The sequence below is a fragment of the Doryrhamphus excisus genome, chromosome 12, assembly GCF_030265055.1.
Source record: "Doryrhamphus excisus isolate RoL2022-K1 chromosome 12, RoL_Dexc_1.0, whole genome shotgun sequence".
NCBI lineage: Eukaryota > Metazoa > Chordata > Actinopteri > Syngnathiformes > Syngnathidae > Doryrhamphus > Doryrhamphus excisus.
In genome coordinates, this window is record NC_080477.1 from 15,292,066 (window position 1) to 15,309,161 (window position 17,096).

The 17,096-nt window shown below is 41.6% G+C and overlaps 1 protein-coding gene across 5 annotated transcripts; it reads left to right on the forward strand.

Annotated features, from left to right (window-relative positions):
- Positions 1–2,804: 2,804 nt before the first annotated feature.
- Positions 2,805–17,088, forward strand: rufy2 (RUN and FYVE domain containing 2). 5 transcript variants are annotated; one of them, XM_058089045.1, is made up of 21 exons: positions 2,805–2,891; positions 2,989–3,074; positions 4,918–5,087; positions 7,840–8,013; positions 8,120–8,237; positions 8,351–8,452; positions 8,570–8,693; positions 9,059–9,123; positions 9,210–9,275; positions 9,362–9,431; positions 9,530–9,631; positions 10,162–10,278; positions 10,374–10,466; positions 10,610–10,684; positions 10,771–10,868; positions 14,839–14,958; positions 15,042–15,171; positions 15,323–15,417; positions 15,485–15,533; positions 15,603–15,683; positions 15,757–17,088. In XM_058089045.1, the coding sequence occupies exons 3-21, from the start codon at positions 5,012–5,014 to the stop codon at positions 15,898–15,900; spliced, it is 1,899 nt and encodes a 632-aa protein (XP_057945028.1). In that variant the 5' UTR covers positions 2,805–2,891; positions 2,989–3,074; positions 4,918–5,011; the 3' UTR covers positions 15,901–17,088. The 5 variants fall into 5 exon arrangements, with proteins under 5 accessions (XP_057945028.1, XP_057945027.1, XP_057945029.1 ...); XM_058089044.1 differs by having other exon boundaries at positions 2,814–3,074; XM_058089046.1 differs by lacking the exons at positions 2,805–2,891; positions 2,989–3,074 and adding an exon at positions 4,479–4,789.
- Positions 17,089–17,096: the final 8 nt, after the last annotated feature.

The following is a 17,096-nucleotide window of genomic DNA, read 5'->3' on the forward strand; positions in this document are numbered from 1 at the left end:
TGAAATAGGTGTAGATTTCAGAATGTCATTATTGTTGGAAACATCCCAATTTACAGTCGCGAGCCCTGGAATGCATGTGACTTGTATGCTTCAATAGGGATCAAACATGTTAATGAATGCAGCAGCCTAAAAGAGACAAAGCAGCCGCCATTTCCCTTGAAGGAGTCCTAAATGAGACGGCGTGTTTGCGTGTGTATTAGGAGGTTAGTTAGAGGACCATCTCCTACCGTCAATGAAGTGTGAAGCCTGGATGTCTCATGTCCGCCTCCCCCCCTCTACCCTTTTTACACCAGTCCAGGTGTCAAAGCCCCCACTGAGGTGACACTTTTCACTGGTCTGGGAAAGACACACATACCAGAGACTTGGAAAACGTCTCCCATATTGGTATCAGTTCACAACAAGAGCAAACTACACGAGTATTAACAAATATTGGCTTTTAGCACTCACTAATAGACTGATAAGTCTTGTAGCGGCTCTCCTCTGTGATTGAAACATTCACTGGCCATTTATCTGGGAGTATCTGATGGCTGGCTGTTTTGAGGAAGCATGTCTTGCCCTCCTCCTTTCCCTTTACAGATAAATATGTCACTCGGGTTGCAGTGTGTCTGTGTGTGTGTGTGGAGACAATCTCAGATGTTCACCCTGGACTGGTCGCCAGCCAATCACATGGCACATATAGACAAACAACCATTCACACTCACATTCATACCTGACTTAATTTTGGAGTCGCCAATTAACCTAGCATGTTTTTGGAATGTGGGAGGAAATTCCAAGAATTACTCGCATGCACAAGGAGAACATGCAAACTCCACACAGAGATGCCCGAGGGTGGAATTGAACTGTGAGGTCTGCACGCTAACCACTCCACCGCCGTGCAGCCACCAAACTAAACAAATAACTTTAAAAGGTATACTTTTGATAAGGGCACATACAGACACAACACAACAACCATTCATACTTATGGACCATTTGGAGTCACCAATTAACCTAACATGCATGTTTTTGGAATGTGGGAGGAACAGACAAACTATGCCCAAGCGGAGAATCGATCCCAGGTCTTCTCGATCTCCTGGCTGTGTGACCAACATGCTAACCATTCGGCGGATGTATGTAAACGGGCCCTAGACCACTCCCTCCAAGCGTACCAAAACCTGGCCACAATTTAGCGCTCTCACACTAGCCAAACGTACCCCGATTGAGGTGTGAAGTGGGCCCGGGTATAGTACTTATAGGCTTAGTATGAGTACGCCCTACGAATAAGACAATCCTGTCATCTGTACATGAAATGTAGCCCCAAAACCCACAGCAAAAACGGTGCAGTTCTACCATGTATTGTAATTCACAGTCTCCACTTTGTCCATTTTCTTGCTGCCATCAGTCTCTTCTTGAATGTTTCCTTCACATGCCTGCTAACCATCGCTAGTGTCTGTCCGTACAGTTTGCGTCGTCCCTTTTAATGATGCCTCTCCTAAGCCTCTGCACGCCACTAATCGCAGTCTAGTGGAGCACACTAATCATTTAATAGTAGCCGCATCTGCAAGTCACACATTACATTGCTATGATAATAACTGCTATTAGTTGTCCTCGTCCGTCCTCAAGAGTGCATCTTGTCCCAGGCGGGGGTGCGTCGACGCGGCTCCCTCCAGCACAGACAACGTTTGATGTGTCGGCACTCGGCCTTCACATGTAAATGAAATTTAATGCTGGGACGTTAAAACACTCTTCACACTCACCTGGAGTCTTTATGTGGTTACCATTTTAAAACTATTCAAATCAGCCTTCATTGAAATTCCATCCTTTGATCATGTGAACCCTGACCTAGGACTTTTAGACATTAGTGCAAAATGTTGCATACTGAGAAAAAGTATTTGTAGGCTACTTTTAAACACGAGTTATATCTAAATATGTATATCTTCTCTATTACTATACATATGCATGCTACTCATATGGCAAGCATACACCTAAAAAACTGTTTTACCAGTGTATGTGCATGAGTTTTAATGACCTCAAAAGTATGACCTGTTAAAAAAATAGAGTGAGTGCGCCCTCTAGCGTATACTTGGCAGAAACACAGCACACAACATTTGAAGATAAGATTTGTTCTTGTACTTTGGCACAGCGCTTTGTACAGTGTGATAAGACCGACTTAAAACGAAAGAGAATGACTACATTTATGCTCAGTCTTACTTTGATAAACGAATGTGAAAACGAAAGTTTTTCACATACTTACATGTAGTACTACACTGCTAAACCCAGTAGCTGACTACGTTAGCCGCCATTGGCGTTCCGATTGGCTCGTGCCTCTTTCCAAAGTAAAAGCAAATCCGGAAGTAAAACGATAACAGAACAATTTGACATGTGCATTAATGCTAACCTCAAACAAACACAATCGTCTAGAAATACAAGTGTTTAATAAGTAATACGTAAATTTTGTTGCATTTGTCCTTTCATGTAGCTTGAGGTAACCAATATTCCAAACACATCTTATGGTGCAGTTAGCATACTGTTCTTCAATGGGGGTATATCCATTAATCACATGTAAATCATTCATTCCTACAAGCTCCTTCCTCTTTGTCAAATTATCAGTCTTGGGCTAGCCTCTTCAGGAAGTACAAACCATTTGCACTCATTCACATCTTCATTTATTTATAGCCCACGATCAGTAAACCTATACCACCTCTCCGCTTCATGCCTTCCTGTGTAGATAAACCTTTCAGTATCCCTCCTCTCTCATCTCTCGCTTCCCTCCCTGGATGTCCCCTTCCCCCTCTCTCGCTCATTGGGTGCTGTGTGGGGTGATGCTTGTGGTTTCTGTCTGTGATGTCTCCACAGCGTGTACCGGCTTACTGCTTCAAAACAACTGCATCTTGCTGCTGTGAGCAGATAGATAGGTAGATACAGTAGATAGCTTGATAGATAGGTCGATAGATAGGTATATAGCTATGTAGATTGATCATATGAGTGATAGGTGTTGCTTTGTGGTTCCAGGAAGTAGATCCATCCACTTAGACAGTTTTTACACTGTCATTGCTGGAGTGGAACAGACCATCAACGTCCATCGCTGACATTCTAAGGTGAGAGAAAGTAATCAATGTTTTCATGCTTTTCTATCTTGTAATATTTACTCACTAAGTTGCATTCTACCTTAGCACCACAGAGTATGGCAAACTTATATATCATTGAAACAGCTTTCACTGAGCATTGATTGAGCCATGTGTGATGAACGGCTCTGTCATGCTCGTATGGTGTGCATATATACTGGTGTGAAAAGGTGTTTGCCCCTCCCTGATTTCTTTATTTTTTGCATGTTTGTCACACTTAAATGTTGCAGCTCATCAAACACATTTAAATAGTAGTCAATGACAACACAACTGAACACAAAATGCAGTTTTTAAATAAACGTTTATTATAAAGGGAGAAAAAAATCCAAATCTACATGGCCCTGTGTGAAAAAACGTATTGCCCCCTGATATAAATTCAGATCTACCAGTCTGGGAAAGGTTAGAAAGACATTTCTTAAGCTTTGGGACTCCAGCCAACCACAGTGAGAGCCATTATCCACAAACAGCAAAAACATGAAACAGTGGTGAACCTTCTCAGGAGTCCCCACCAAGGAAAATCGCCCGAAGAGCACAACAATGACTCATCCAAGAGGTCACAAAAGACCCACAACAACATCTAAAAAACCGCAGACCTCACTCGCCTCAGTTAAAGGGAACATATTATACTCATTTTTCGACCCTTTGTATTGAGTTGTGGACTCCTATAGAGCAACTAAACACAATAACCCACACAGAAAACATTTTTGATTTTGCAGAATCTGCACCTATTCCAGCTTTGTGCTTCCTGCCAAAAGGTTATTTTTTAATTTTTTCCACCCACAGCCCGCCTGCGGGCATGCCCACTCTGCTGTGATTGGTCACACGCCCAAAGTGCTTCCTAGGTATGAACCATATAAGGAAGTCCGCTCCTCTGTAACATCACAAAGGGGCAGTTTTTACCACGCCTTTTGAAACCAAGCCACCCCAAACTTCTTTCAGGGCTCACTTCCAAACGCGCAAACCTCATTATCTGAAACTTTGGCAGTGTTTAACCCCAATAATGCAACATTCTAACTACATTTATGGGTCAGAAAAGTCGAAAAAGCATAATAGGTCCACTTTAAAGTCTCAAGTTTGCTAGAAAAAAACTTGATGATGCCCAAGACCTTTGGAAAATACTGTTGTCTGATGAGACAACCGTTGAACTTTTGGAACTTTTTGTTATTGCGTGGCTTGACGTTAATGCTTTTAAGGCCTAACACACAAGTCATTTCTTTGATAAACTTGACTGCTCATGTACTACTGAATTTTGTCTTACAGTACACAACATAGATATAGATAATAATAAACATAGATAATCCAAACCAGCAGATGAATGAAATCCAAATGTGAAGCAGAAGTGGGCAAACAACTACATGGGCGTCAACATTAAGTCATGAGCCATGTTTTTTTTTTTTCTCTGCAGGGACTTAACACAGTCAGCAAGAATCTGCAAGTAAACCAGTCATATGATCCCCGGTCAGCCATAAGCTATTAGCATGAGAAAGAGGCAGAATGGAAGAAAGAGCTTAGCTGCACAGTAAAGAAAGACAGGAAAATGCAAACAAGGGGGAAAAGAGCATCTCATTGTTTCCTGTTGCTTCTAACCATAGTGTGCGTTGTAATGGAGGCTTCATGCCTTTGCTCGATGGGTTAACTTTCATAAAATGAGGTGAATGGACGTCTATTTCCAAAGCTGCAGCATAAAGGTAAACATTGGTTTGATAAAGAATACCGTATGAGTGCAAAGGGTTCAGTGTAATGTATGCATAGTGTGTGTGTGTGTGTGTGGCAACACAGAGCTAAGAACACTGATATACACATTCTTCTTCTCAAGCACACCACCGTGAGCCATTTAGAGACTCAAGAATCAGCCAGACTCGCTATCAAATTGGCACCGGGACGCCAAGTCAACGAGGCTGTCACTGGCCATGTACTCCCCCCAGAGCCTCCATCGCTGGGGCATCACTCACAGTGAGAGCATGGAGCGCTTAGCCTACAGCCAAGGTAAGCTCTCACTATAATGTCAACTCACTATTGTCTGACATAAGACAGCAACAGCAATACGTTCTTAATTGTATCAATTCATTTATGCACCAAGAATTGATCCACACATTGCTCATAACCAGAATTATCTTTATTGGGCAAGTTTGACACACAAGCAATTTGTGGAATCGTTCCCAAATGCTCATCACTTCTTACTTCTCCACAGTTCAATGGAAAAAAAACTAGATGTGAATGCAAAAAGTGTATCTTCAGTGACATACAGTATTGCAGCTAAAGGCTTTGTAGGACTTCAAGAGGTTTGCCACCAGCTGCTTATAATTATCCGCCTTGTAGTTTCCAGGAAACTACAAAGTAAAATTCTGCTACCGTTCATGAAATTTCTCTACATGCATGCATTTTGTCCACTTCCAAGAGAGAGAACAATGAATGTATGGGAATGTGGAGACAGGCTTTAAGATAGAACTCCTTGCTTGTAGACACGCTGTACCTTAATTACCTTCTGATAAACTACCGTCTTGCCTCATTTTGCATGAATTTCCTATTTTGACCCAATACTGTATCTTGGAAACGATAGCCAATCTGCATTTCTGACTTATTCTTTCTTTTAGTGACCTAAACCAATAATAATTTCACTACTATTGTACTGGAAGGATTTTGCTTGTAGATGAGTGTTATTATTTACCAGGTTGTATGGCTAGTCAGCAGACTAAATATATCAGAAACATTCCTTAGATATTAACCACATTAACCAGTGATAGCAACGAAAACACACTAACTGCACGCAGTGTGTGTGAGACAGCACAGTTTGAGACAATGTTTCCAGTTGATGTTCCAGTGTTGGAACAGGAAATGTGCAAATTTAGTCATTTTGACCGTTGGAGGACTTTTCCTCTTTTTGCCCCGGCAGCGGAAAATCTTTTTATTACAATTATTGAAATCACACAGAAGGCAATTTTGTGGTAGCTTTGTTTTTTTTTAGAAGTGTCGCGAGAACAGGCTACCCACGCCGTGCAGTTCTCGCTTGAAACAGCAGAGGGCGATAGAGCGGTAATAACAACCATGACGTCGTGTTTCCTATTGTGTGTCTCGTGAGTGTGTTGTTGACACCGCCCCTCCGGAGGGTGCAGCAGCAGCAGCCACCGTCGCTAGCCGTCTGACGGTCACATCCGCCTGGTATTAACACGTCTCCACAGCAACAACATGTGCGGAATAGAAAGCGTCCCTGAGGAGAAGGGGAAGACACAGAAGCATTGTGCTTTGCCGCCACCTGGACGGACGTTCACCATGTAGACGACCGACGGCTAGCTACTCATCTGTCATTAATTAGCCGATGCTATCGCCGCTATTTCTGAGATACGGTTGTCATCGCGGTCGCCAGGTGAGCTAAGCGTCGAGCTAACCCACAGAGGGTGAGCTTTAAACCACGCTAGGGTGGCACTTGACCATCGACTAGCATATCTGCAGAGAGAGAGCCAAACATGGCAACTCCCGCCGAGCACGACCTGGCTCTATCCGAAGGCGACAGCAGCAAAGACAAAGCGCAGGTGTTTGGGATATTGAGGTTACAGGAGGAGAAATCTGGTGGCGGGGATAAGCCGAATATAAGCGGCACTGTGAGGGGCGGCGGGGGAGGAGATGGACGATGGCAGGCTCCCATCTTCGCTTTAGCCAGGAAAGCATCCGAAACCATTTCAGGGAGCATTCATGTCCTGCCTAAAGTGTCGGAGAACAGAGCATCTATATCAGGAGAATGGACCGTCCAAGGTAAAGATTCATGATGTTCATAAAGGATTGTATTAATGATAACACTACTGAAAGATGCAGGAATTAACACATTGCTAACATAGGTATTTGTACATAGACCAGGAACAAGCATGACACTATGATGATGATGATGATGATGATGAGGAGTGCTAACATTACCTCATATCATCATGTGTGCAGCCAATTGATTGTTCACATCTGAGTGCTGTCGCCGTTTAGTCTGTACTGTCACTGTCTCTGACTGAATCCTGAATCATCACATGCTTTATTGATGCTAAGGAAGGAAACGTTTGCTCTTGTGTTGCACCCTTTATAGCAATGGTATTGTTGTTAATGAGGTTTTTAAATGCAGTGTGCATCATCTACATGATAAATCCAGAACATGTCCAGTGGGGTACATTATGGTTGTCTGTCATAATGGATTTTTGTTCATATTCAGTTAATTGTACCAGCAGATTTCAGCATGAACGGACTGCTTAATACTCACAGCTGTTTTTTTAGAGACACAAAGAGCCAAGATTGACTTTTTGAAACTTGAAACACAATCATACAAGTGCCCAGTTATTACAGCTTTTGCGAGAAGAAATATTAGACTTGCAGGCAGGGGAGGCAAATTTATATTATTAATGTGTAAAATATGCAGTATATTTTCTGTATGATTCCAATCATTAAAAAAACAGAATTTGCGAATTTCCTGATTAGATACAAGGCAGAGTGTGCAGTTCCCCACAAACAGGTTTGCATTTTTCTGATCTTCTGAATGACGCCAATAATTTTCCAGAAAGATTTATAATGCACCATCACTGTCTACAACATATGTAATGTCTTTAATGTGTGTTACGTCATTGTTACTGCTAATTGTAGAGTCATAGAGTACTCTGCTGCACCGGCCATGAACCCACATTTTCTACAATCTTCAACCCGCTATACTGTACCCATAAATTAAGAGTATGTTTTTAGTGATAATCTTTTTTTGTTTGTGTCTCAGACTTGCGGGACCCCATGGCTATGGAGCGAGCCAACCTGCTCAACATGGCCAAGCTGAGTATTAAAGGTCTGATCGAGTCCGCTCTAAGTTTTGGAAGAACACTGGACTCGGACTACCCACCTCTGCAGCAGTTCTTTGTCGTCATGGAACACTGCCTCAAGCATGGTCTGCGAGGTAAGGCTGTCAGTCGTGCCGCTGTGGCTCAGTGTGTATGGTACACACCTTTCAAAGTAGATGCCATGTGTCTGAAGCCTTTTATTTCGCTCTCATATTTTTCCAGTGAAAAAGTCCTTTCTGGGATTTAATAAGTCTTTGTGGGGTCCTCTGGAGCTGGTGGAAAAATTGTGTCCTGAAGCAGCTGAGATCTCAGCCTCTGTACGAGATCTGCCAGGACTCAAGTAAGGAATAACCACATGAGTGTCTGTAGTCTATATAGGGTATTTTGCTTGTGTTTAGTCAGACATGGAGTACTATATCAAAACCTGAAAATGAACAATTTCTTTGCACTCAGGACTCCCTTAGGACGTGCTAGGGCATGGTTGAGACTGGCCCTCATGCAGAAGCGGCTGGCCGACTATCTGCGACTACTGATTACCAGAAAAGACCTTCTCTGGTACATGCAAACACACATACAATAACACACAAACATTAACAGTGAGTCTTTTTAATTTTCAGCATAATGTGAGTGTAGCGAAGTAGAGCAAGTTGTCACGTTGTTGTTCTGCTGCAGTGACTTCTATGAGAATTCAGCGCTGATGTTGGAGGAGGAGGGTGCTGTCATTGTGGGTCTGCTGGTGGGCTTGAACGTCATTGATGCCAACCTGTGTGTGAAAGGTGAAGACCTGGACTCTCAGGTAAACACACACTTGACTGTTTTCCTCAGGATGAATTTGCTCAAAACATTCAGGTAAACAAATGTGAAACCATCAAGAAATGAAAGTAGTTCCACTTCCTCCATCTGGTCAATCGAGATTAAAAGCTTTATTTTTACTCACCTGAGTTTCAAGAAGCAAGAATTTTGAGTTTGTCAGATGGAGTGAGCGGACTAATGGTATTTTTACTGTGGAAAGAGCGTACTGTAGTATATGCTAAGAGCATATTGTCTACCAATGTTTGTTTATGACTTTTTAATTTCAAGGGTTAATTCTAGCCTTTTTTGTTAATGAAGCGCATCTCAGTTTGTTCTACCCACCTTCATCAATTCATTGTTTATTTTTAGGTCGGGGTGATTGACTTCTCCATGTACTTAAAGAACGACATTGATGATTACAGGAGTGAGGAGAGGTACATTCTCATGTAGTTTATGTCCCTCTTCTATGCACTCTGTGTAAGTCCCCTTCAAAGTGTAATGTCTGTTTCCATGCCAACAGGAACAGTCAGATAGCATCCATCCTTGATCAGAAGAACTATGTAGAGGAGCTCAATCGACAACTAAAGTAAGACATTTTTTTACATGGAAAACAGACTTTATAAGGTATGGAATTTCATAATTTCATAATTCACTCTTATAAACAATGTCCAGTTCTACAGTTCATGGACTTCAGGGCAGAGTGGACTCTCTGGAAAAGTCCAACTCTAAACTCATAGAGGAGGTGAGACTCACTCTTAGCAAGTTTGGCATTAATAATGAAGATGGAAGTCACAGATTTACTTCATTGTCAGTTTTTCTCCACTTTGTGTTTGTGTGCAGTTAGCTATTGCCAAAAACAACATCATCAAACTGCAAGAAGAAAACCAGCAACTGAGGAGTGAAAACAGCCTCATTCTTCTGAAGGCACAACAACATTTAGAGGTGCTCACTCTCGATTGTAAACATTGTATTGTAACTTGTACCTGGATGTAGTATGGATGACAAGCATGGTGTCGATCAATAGTTTCTTTATTGCTGAAACAAAACAGGCAACTATTGGACAAACCAATTCAGCACACAGCCATCTTCATCCCGCACACATAGTTCACACGTTCACAGACACTTGGAAATCACAAAACTCTTTAACCGTACCTCTGAAAGCGAGTAATAACCAAGCAGTGTAGTGGTCTTGTTATTGACACAATTGTTTTTAATTACTGTTTTACTAATGTATTGTATGCATATGTATAAAACCTTCATGTGTCGTGTGTACAGTGTGAGTGCCCTAGGAGTTAATTTAGGTATAAGAGCCAACTTACACCAAAACACAACTTAAATCACAGTCTAGTAATGGAACTTGTACGTATCCCGAGGACCAGCTGTTTGAGATGTATTAGTGGTATAAGTAATTCCATTGTTGATGGGTACAATACAGAACAGGCTGATTTTGTTTTTCTTGGTTTCCCACACAGGTATCTCAAGGTGATGTATCTGTGGAGCGAGACACCTACAAACAATCTCGTCAGGGTTTGGATGAAATGTACAACGAGGCACAAAGACAGCTAAAGGAGGAATGTCAGCTAAGACAGGTAAGACCACACCTCCGTGTCATCCAAGTTGTACGCGTATCATGTGAGTTGTGGCAATGACGGCTCACTTGAATTCTTCCTTGCTTTATGTTGAGGATGTGGAGAACGAGCTGGTGGTCCAAGTGTCAATGAAGCAGGAAATGGAGTTGGCTATGAAACTTCTTGAGAAAGATATTCATGAGAAGCAGGTACAGTATCCAATCACAATCTCAATCTGTGCCGTGTTCATTCATCACAGTACACAATATCCTCTACTATATCAAACTTCAGATCACAATTATAGAGTTGGAAATTTGGATACATTTATGAAACGTTTATTCTCCATGAACAGGACACGTTGATTGGGCTGAGACACCAACTGGACGAAGTCAAAGCTATCAATGTAGAGATGTACCAGAAGATGCAGGTACACGTATGGGTGGATGGAAAGCTAGATAAAGACAATTGTTGGTCTTCTGCCAGACTTTTGAGTGTAGCATTCCTGTGTTGTAGTCATCTGATGAGGAGATGAAGAAGAAGAACAACATGATCAGCCGTCTGGAGGAGAAGACCAATCAGATCACTGCTACTATGAAGCAACTGGAGCAGAGGTGAGCAACATGGGCTGTCCTAATTAAGCACAAGATAACCAGCACAGGAAAATCATTCATCCTCTCCCGTCTCCAATTCCTCCTGTATCGTTTGATCTTGTAAAGTCAAGAAATAACATTTGTAACAAATGTGTTTATACAATAACTTTTTTGACAATAGTAAGGTCATGCTAGTTTATCATCAGGCGGTCTGGACTATAACCTTGTAGATGAGAGCCAGAAGAAAGTTTTTTGGGTCTTCACCCAAGTCACGAGTGTCAGGGTTTCTCCTGAGGAAATCCGTCACAAGCCTCTTATCAGTTGTCATGGAAACACAAAAAAATCCTGACCTGAACAGATAGAGGTGTAATAAAGTTGTCACTCATTTATTGTGGTTAATTGGTTCCAGACCCGACCACGATGAGTGAATTTCCGCAAAGAAGGATTCACTAATAATAAATAAAATATTTTTGTACCTAGAGCATAGAAAATCTGTTCAGGACCTTTTTAAAATACAATTTTACCATTATTAGAGCCACGTAGACATGAAATAACACCCCAATAGTCACCTGTACACTTGTGTTATCCAATATAATAGACATCATAGAAAATAAGCCATCTCAGACAGCAATACAATAAGGTAGACTCACATGTTAGCAGTGAGAGCATACTTCCTGGTGACTATTGTCTCCTCAATGTAATGTGCCGTGAACATTCACCGGAGTTGCTGTCGGCCAATCTCTACACTGCTAACCTGTCAACTTACTGACGTCACTCAATTGACAGGCTCCTCACAGTCTGGGATATATAATGCCTTATATTTGTATTTTTATTTATTTAGCAATTTTTATGCTTGAAAATATTCAATTTAGGCCATTAATATGTATAATTTACTTAAATATGCATATATATATATAGATATAATACATTTTATTTGTATAGCGCTTTTCAAAATACTCAAAGACACTTTACAGAAGAATGGAGTTGAATAAAGCAAGTAAGCAGAGTAGAAGACACACCAAAATACAACATTCATTGGTTAATACACAGTTAAAACATGAGTAAAAGCGGGGCGGGGCACAGCAGTCAGATATAAAAAGTTTTTTTTTTTTTTTTTTTTACAAATAATAGAGCATATTCAACCACAAAACAGTGTTAATTTATTAATTAATACAGTTTCAAAAAACACGATAGAGTAATGCAGCAAAGGAAGGCTGTCAAGTATTTTCTCATCTCATTGCGCGGCAGAAACAGTTTAAACGTTAACACCAGTTAATGATTAAACACTCTATATGGACTTTGTTATGTGAAAACGCTCACTGAGGTTTCTATTTTTATGACTTTTTGTTGCCCCTCGATCTATATGTGAAGGCATCATTCTTTAAGAGCTATTGTATAATATGCCATTAGATCGTGCGGGTGTACCTAATGATGAGGTCAGGTGGTATTACGTGTAGCACGGTGCCACTTATGTTCCATCCCCTTTATGTTCTGTGGCTTCTTGGAAACTCTGAGTGATTTCCTGGGAGAAATCCAGTGATTGGTTTATGTGAGCTAATTTAGAGAATGTCTGCTACTGCATGATCAATTCAGTTGCAACATGTGGCACTTTCTTGCGCTTCATGAGGATTTACTCCTCGCTGCATCCTTAGAAGGCACGCTCCATACCTCCTTCCTCCTCCCCCAGTCACCCACCCATCAGTTGAAATCTGCTTCATCTTGTTTGTGATCAGTTTAGAATGTTTTCCTCTGCTGCAACATAGTACCCAGCCCCATGTGACCCCCTCGGGTTTCTGCCCAGCTTCGAGTAAAGACAACCAAAAGTTCATTAATATGATGAAGTAATATTCAAAATAATGTCACATTTTTTTTACTGACAGTTAGATTAGATGACATTAGAATACTGATGTATTGACATCCTTTCTTCCTTCCTTCCTTCCTTTTTATTCATTTTCTTTTTTCCCCCTTTCTCCTCCCTCTCACCTTTTTTTTCTTTTTATACCATGAATTCACCCATCAATCCATTTTTACCCACATTGCTTTGCAATCGGTTCCTGTTCCTGCGTGCAGCGACAAAGAGCTGTTAAGTCAGACCAGAACGCTGGCCATGTCATTTGTCAAGTGTGCCAGTACAGACACGGAACACCAGTACAAGCTAGTCAAGGACATCTCCTTCTGAGCACAAACACACACAGAGACGGACTGGATGAATTAAGTCAACTTTAACAATATTCCTGTTTTTCTCCTTTGCCCACACCGTTTTTTTTGTGGGGCTGCAGTGGATTGTGCCGTTTGTAACCAAAATATCATCAGTGTCGTGAAATCTCTCATTTTATCTCATCGTCACCTGCACCCTTTCTCATTTTCTCTTGAAATCGGTTACAATTTTGCATTAGTGGAATGTGTGAAAATCACTTCTGTTGTGTATAACTCATAGTAGTTACTTTACATGCATTTGATTAATTAATCTGATTAATCTGATTGCAACTATAACTTGTATCAGTGGGTTCTTCTACCCCACACAACAGAAAAACATTAGCCGGAACACAAATTCAGTTTTTTCCACTGCACGGTGCCTCCTTGGCTCAGGGGAGCACGACTAGCCTCACTTCGGGTTGTAGTTGGTTTCACACTTCAAAATAGTAAGGAAACTAGGTAAAACAGGAAACTGGGAAAAACATGCCACATTGAACACATCAGTTGGAGCCATAAGAATGGAGGGGATTGAGGCTCGGCTTTATTTGGTTATTAGATGCTAACAGAGTAGCTTACTATTAGCATCTGTGTTTATTTTTACCATTTTTAGTCATTTATCCTCCATTTTTACAATGTTGTGGCAAATGACAAATCAACCTATGAGTGACCAGCAGTGATTTACGTTATTCATCTAGTCTCGGCTTAACTGATGCTAATAATAGTACCTGGGAAAGCATTTCTATGCATAATAGTAGAGCCTTGGAAAGCCTAGTACATATGTGTATTGGAAAATAGCATTGAGTAGACCTCAACAAACAATAATAATTGTTCCAGCTTCAACGACTCCTCCGACATTACAAGAATGACATAGCTTGAATTACACCAATGCAGGAGTCTAGCCCAGCTGACTTGGGGCGAGAGGTGGGGTACACCTCCAACCATTCATACCTGTGGACAGTTTAATTTTCCATGCATATTTTTGTAATGTGGGAGGAAGCCAGAGCCCCCGAAGAAAACCCACACACGCACATCCGATCTACACATACGATATATTTGTACATATCCCGTGACTGTGTGGCCGACATGCTAACCACTAGGCCACCTTGCAGGCCGCTATTACACTATTACACCCCGTCTGTACAAAATAACTCCTTCAATAGGCATAAGACAGTAAAAACAAAGTATGATGGAAAGCTGTAATGATGCTAACTCTTGTGGGGTACACATCTCAACGTTGTTGGCCGTGACCTTTGACCCCCTGTGTGTTTGAGTTTGACTTTTCTGTGGTAAATATAAGTAGATGTGGACTTGACCGCAGCTCCATCTGCTGGATCAGGTGGCTCCACTTGCTTCCATGGCACTGGGTCACACTGCTGTAAATCTCCCACGCTTGTCTAAGGACCTTGAATGTCACATCTCAGCTTAATATTGACTGTAGTGATAGAAGAAAGCCTAATAATGGCGCATACACTAAATACATGTTCATAAAATACATCCCATAATGCCACTGTCTTTTACCACCTTGATCAATAAAGTTTGGTGTTTTGAAAGTGCTGGTATTATTTGGTGTCTTGATAGTTTTTTGGGTTTTTTTTTTGCTTTAGTTGCACATTTATCTTTCTGGTGTGTTTGTAGCGTCTTCATCCTTCCTTGCCATCGTCTGTCCACGTCTGTCACATCTCTCCTGGTTCTTTTCTCCTTTTACCACCCTACTCCTCCTCCTCCTCCTCCTCACTCCTGCACCAGTTATTTTCTCTCCATGGTCCTGAGTTTGTCCCTGGTTATAATGGCACAGATTACAGGAGGCCGAGAGCCACCGCACCTCTGCCGAGGAAGGAACCAGGCGCTTCAAGATGGACTTTGCCAACAAGGCCGACAGCCTGCAGCGGCAGATCGACCATAGAGAGAAGCAACTGTAAGCCAAACAGAAACAACCTTGAAATGCCGAAATTGCTTTGTGCTTATGATCGTGCGTGCTGGCGACCTTTGTCCTCACAGCCTGCAGCTGGAGACCGACCTGAAGATCGAGCGGGAGTGGAGGCAAACGCTGCAAAACGATCTGCATCGAGAGAAAGAGACGGTGTCTCAGCTCAGGACACAAGCACTGCAGATAAACGGCCTCAAGATGGTAACAAACGTCTGCATGAACTATAAACATAGAGGGTGCTGGAGCCTATTCCAGCTGGCGGGGTACACCCTGGACTGGTCGCCAGCCAATCACAGGGCACATATAGGCAATGAATGTGACCCGTGTATGTGTGTTTTTTTATGCTTTTTAGGAGTTCCACCGCCTCCAGGATGAGAACTTGCAGTTGAAGAGCATCTGTGAGGACCAAGAACAAGCCCTTGAGGAACTGGGCTCTAAACTTAGCGAGTATGTTTGATATTTTGAGAGCTAAAGCTCCAGTAGGATGGCTTTATTATGTCATTCCATTAAACAGATCCAAAATGAAGATCGAGGACATCAAAGAAGCCAACAAAGCACTTCAAGTAAACAGCACTCATACATGATATCAATGTTGAAGTGTGCTGAATACAGAAGCTATGATGCTGTTGCAGGGAGGTCAAGTGTGGTTGAAGGACAAGGAAGCCAGCCGCTGCAAGCTGTGTGAGAAGGAGTTTTCCATCTCCAGACGCAAGGTGAGAAGAGCCCCATTGGTCCCCAATGGTCACTGGTGGAGCTTCGCTTACTTTTTGAATGTTGCATGTCCAGCACCACTGCAGGAACTGCGGCGAGATCTTCTGCAATAGCTGCTCAGACAACGAACTTCCCCTGCCCGCATCTCCGAAACCGGTACGAGTGTGCGACACCTGTCACGCCCTGCTTCTCCAGAGATGCTCCTCCAATCCCACTTGAAGCGGACCAACTCCTTAATGACTCTTTCCCCACAAGGCACACTTTTGGAATATGTATTATGAGTGCATTTGGAACAGTACTTGACATCGTCACATAGGACACAAATGACTTGTATCAATTAATTTACAATAATACATATATTTCAGTATTACAAATAAAATCAATATGTATGATTTAATATTAATATAAAAATGCATTTGTACAATTACAGGCCTCCCTGTATATGTATGAGGAAATACTGCACATTGCTTTTTACACATCAGGCTTGTATTGACATGGAATAAGAGTGCATGAGAAAATCCACAATATTGAACAGTGGAATCGTTCTGGTAGTCTGGCCTGATCCTTTTAATTGATGTCACAACATTGTTTGATGTTGCTGAATGTGAAAGTATTGTGCTTTCACAGTTGATGGGGCTGATGGACTTTAGTCCATATTAATTAGTTCCATATTAGTTCTGTAGAACTGTCAGATCACAAGTGTGCCACCTTGTGCCTGTGCTTGACAGAAGTTGAGTATCAACATATTGTCATCTGAATTAACACATGCACTGAAACTAAAGTAAGCAACTAAAATTACAGAAAGTTTACGGTTTGCTGCTGTCAAAGCAACTTATTCCTTCAATGAACAGTGTTGGTGCCACTTGGGCTTGTGTGCTCATATCTCATGGTGCCAAAATGAGTCATGTATTTCTCACTTTGGGGTAAAATATGAATGACAGCCTATCAGCTATGGTATGTTTGAGGCCTGAATGCTGCTTCAAGGACCAGTAAGACCACCATGTGTTGCAAACATCTCTGCTATTTTTGTATGTATTTATTTTTAGCCAGTTTTAAAATAACATTAGCACTACATTGACATACTGGAAGTTGAAAGTTCATGACATTGTATTGTTGCCATAGTTTTTTGTTTTTTTAGCATCATCTGTGCACTTTCAGGTCTACATGCTCATCTGCACATTCTGCTGTTTTTCAATTTTGACAACTTATTTTGTGTCCCAAGTCTGGTCACAGCTATTCTAATCAAATGATTCTGAACAACACCCAGGCCTCATTTTATTTTATAAAGTCTCTCTTAGTTAGTCCCAGCTCTCAATGGGATCAGGGCTGTGTTTTGTGGATGTGGATCGTCACAAATGGATGTTCATTTTTGTTAATTACACTGCCTTTACAGTTTGGATTAAATTGAGTTAAAA

Excerpts from the sequence above, each read along its gene's own strand:
- rufy2 (XM_058089042.1), top strand. The coding sequence starts at position 6,566 with ATGGCAACTCCCGCCGAGCACGACCTGGCTCTATCCGAAGGCGACAGC. Across the intron at positions 6,852-7,839 it reads AGGAGAATGGACCGTCCAAG|ACTTGCGGGACCCCATGGCT; the intron begins GTAAAGATTCAT and ends TTTGTGTCTCAG. Across the intron at positions 9,124-9,209 it reads GATTACAGGAGTGAGGAGAG|GAACAGTCAGATAGCATCCA; the intron begins GTACATTCTCAT and ends CCATGCCAACAG.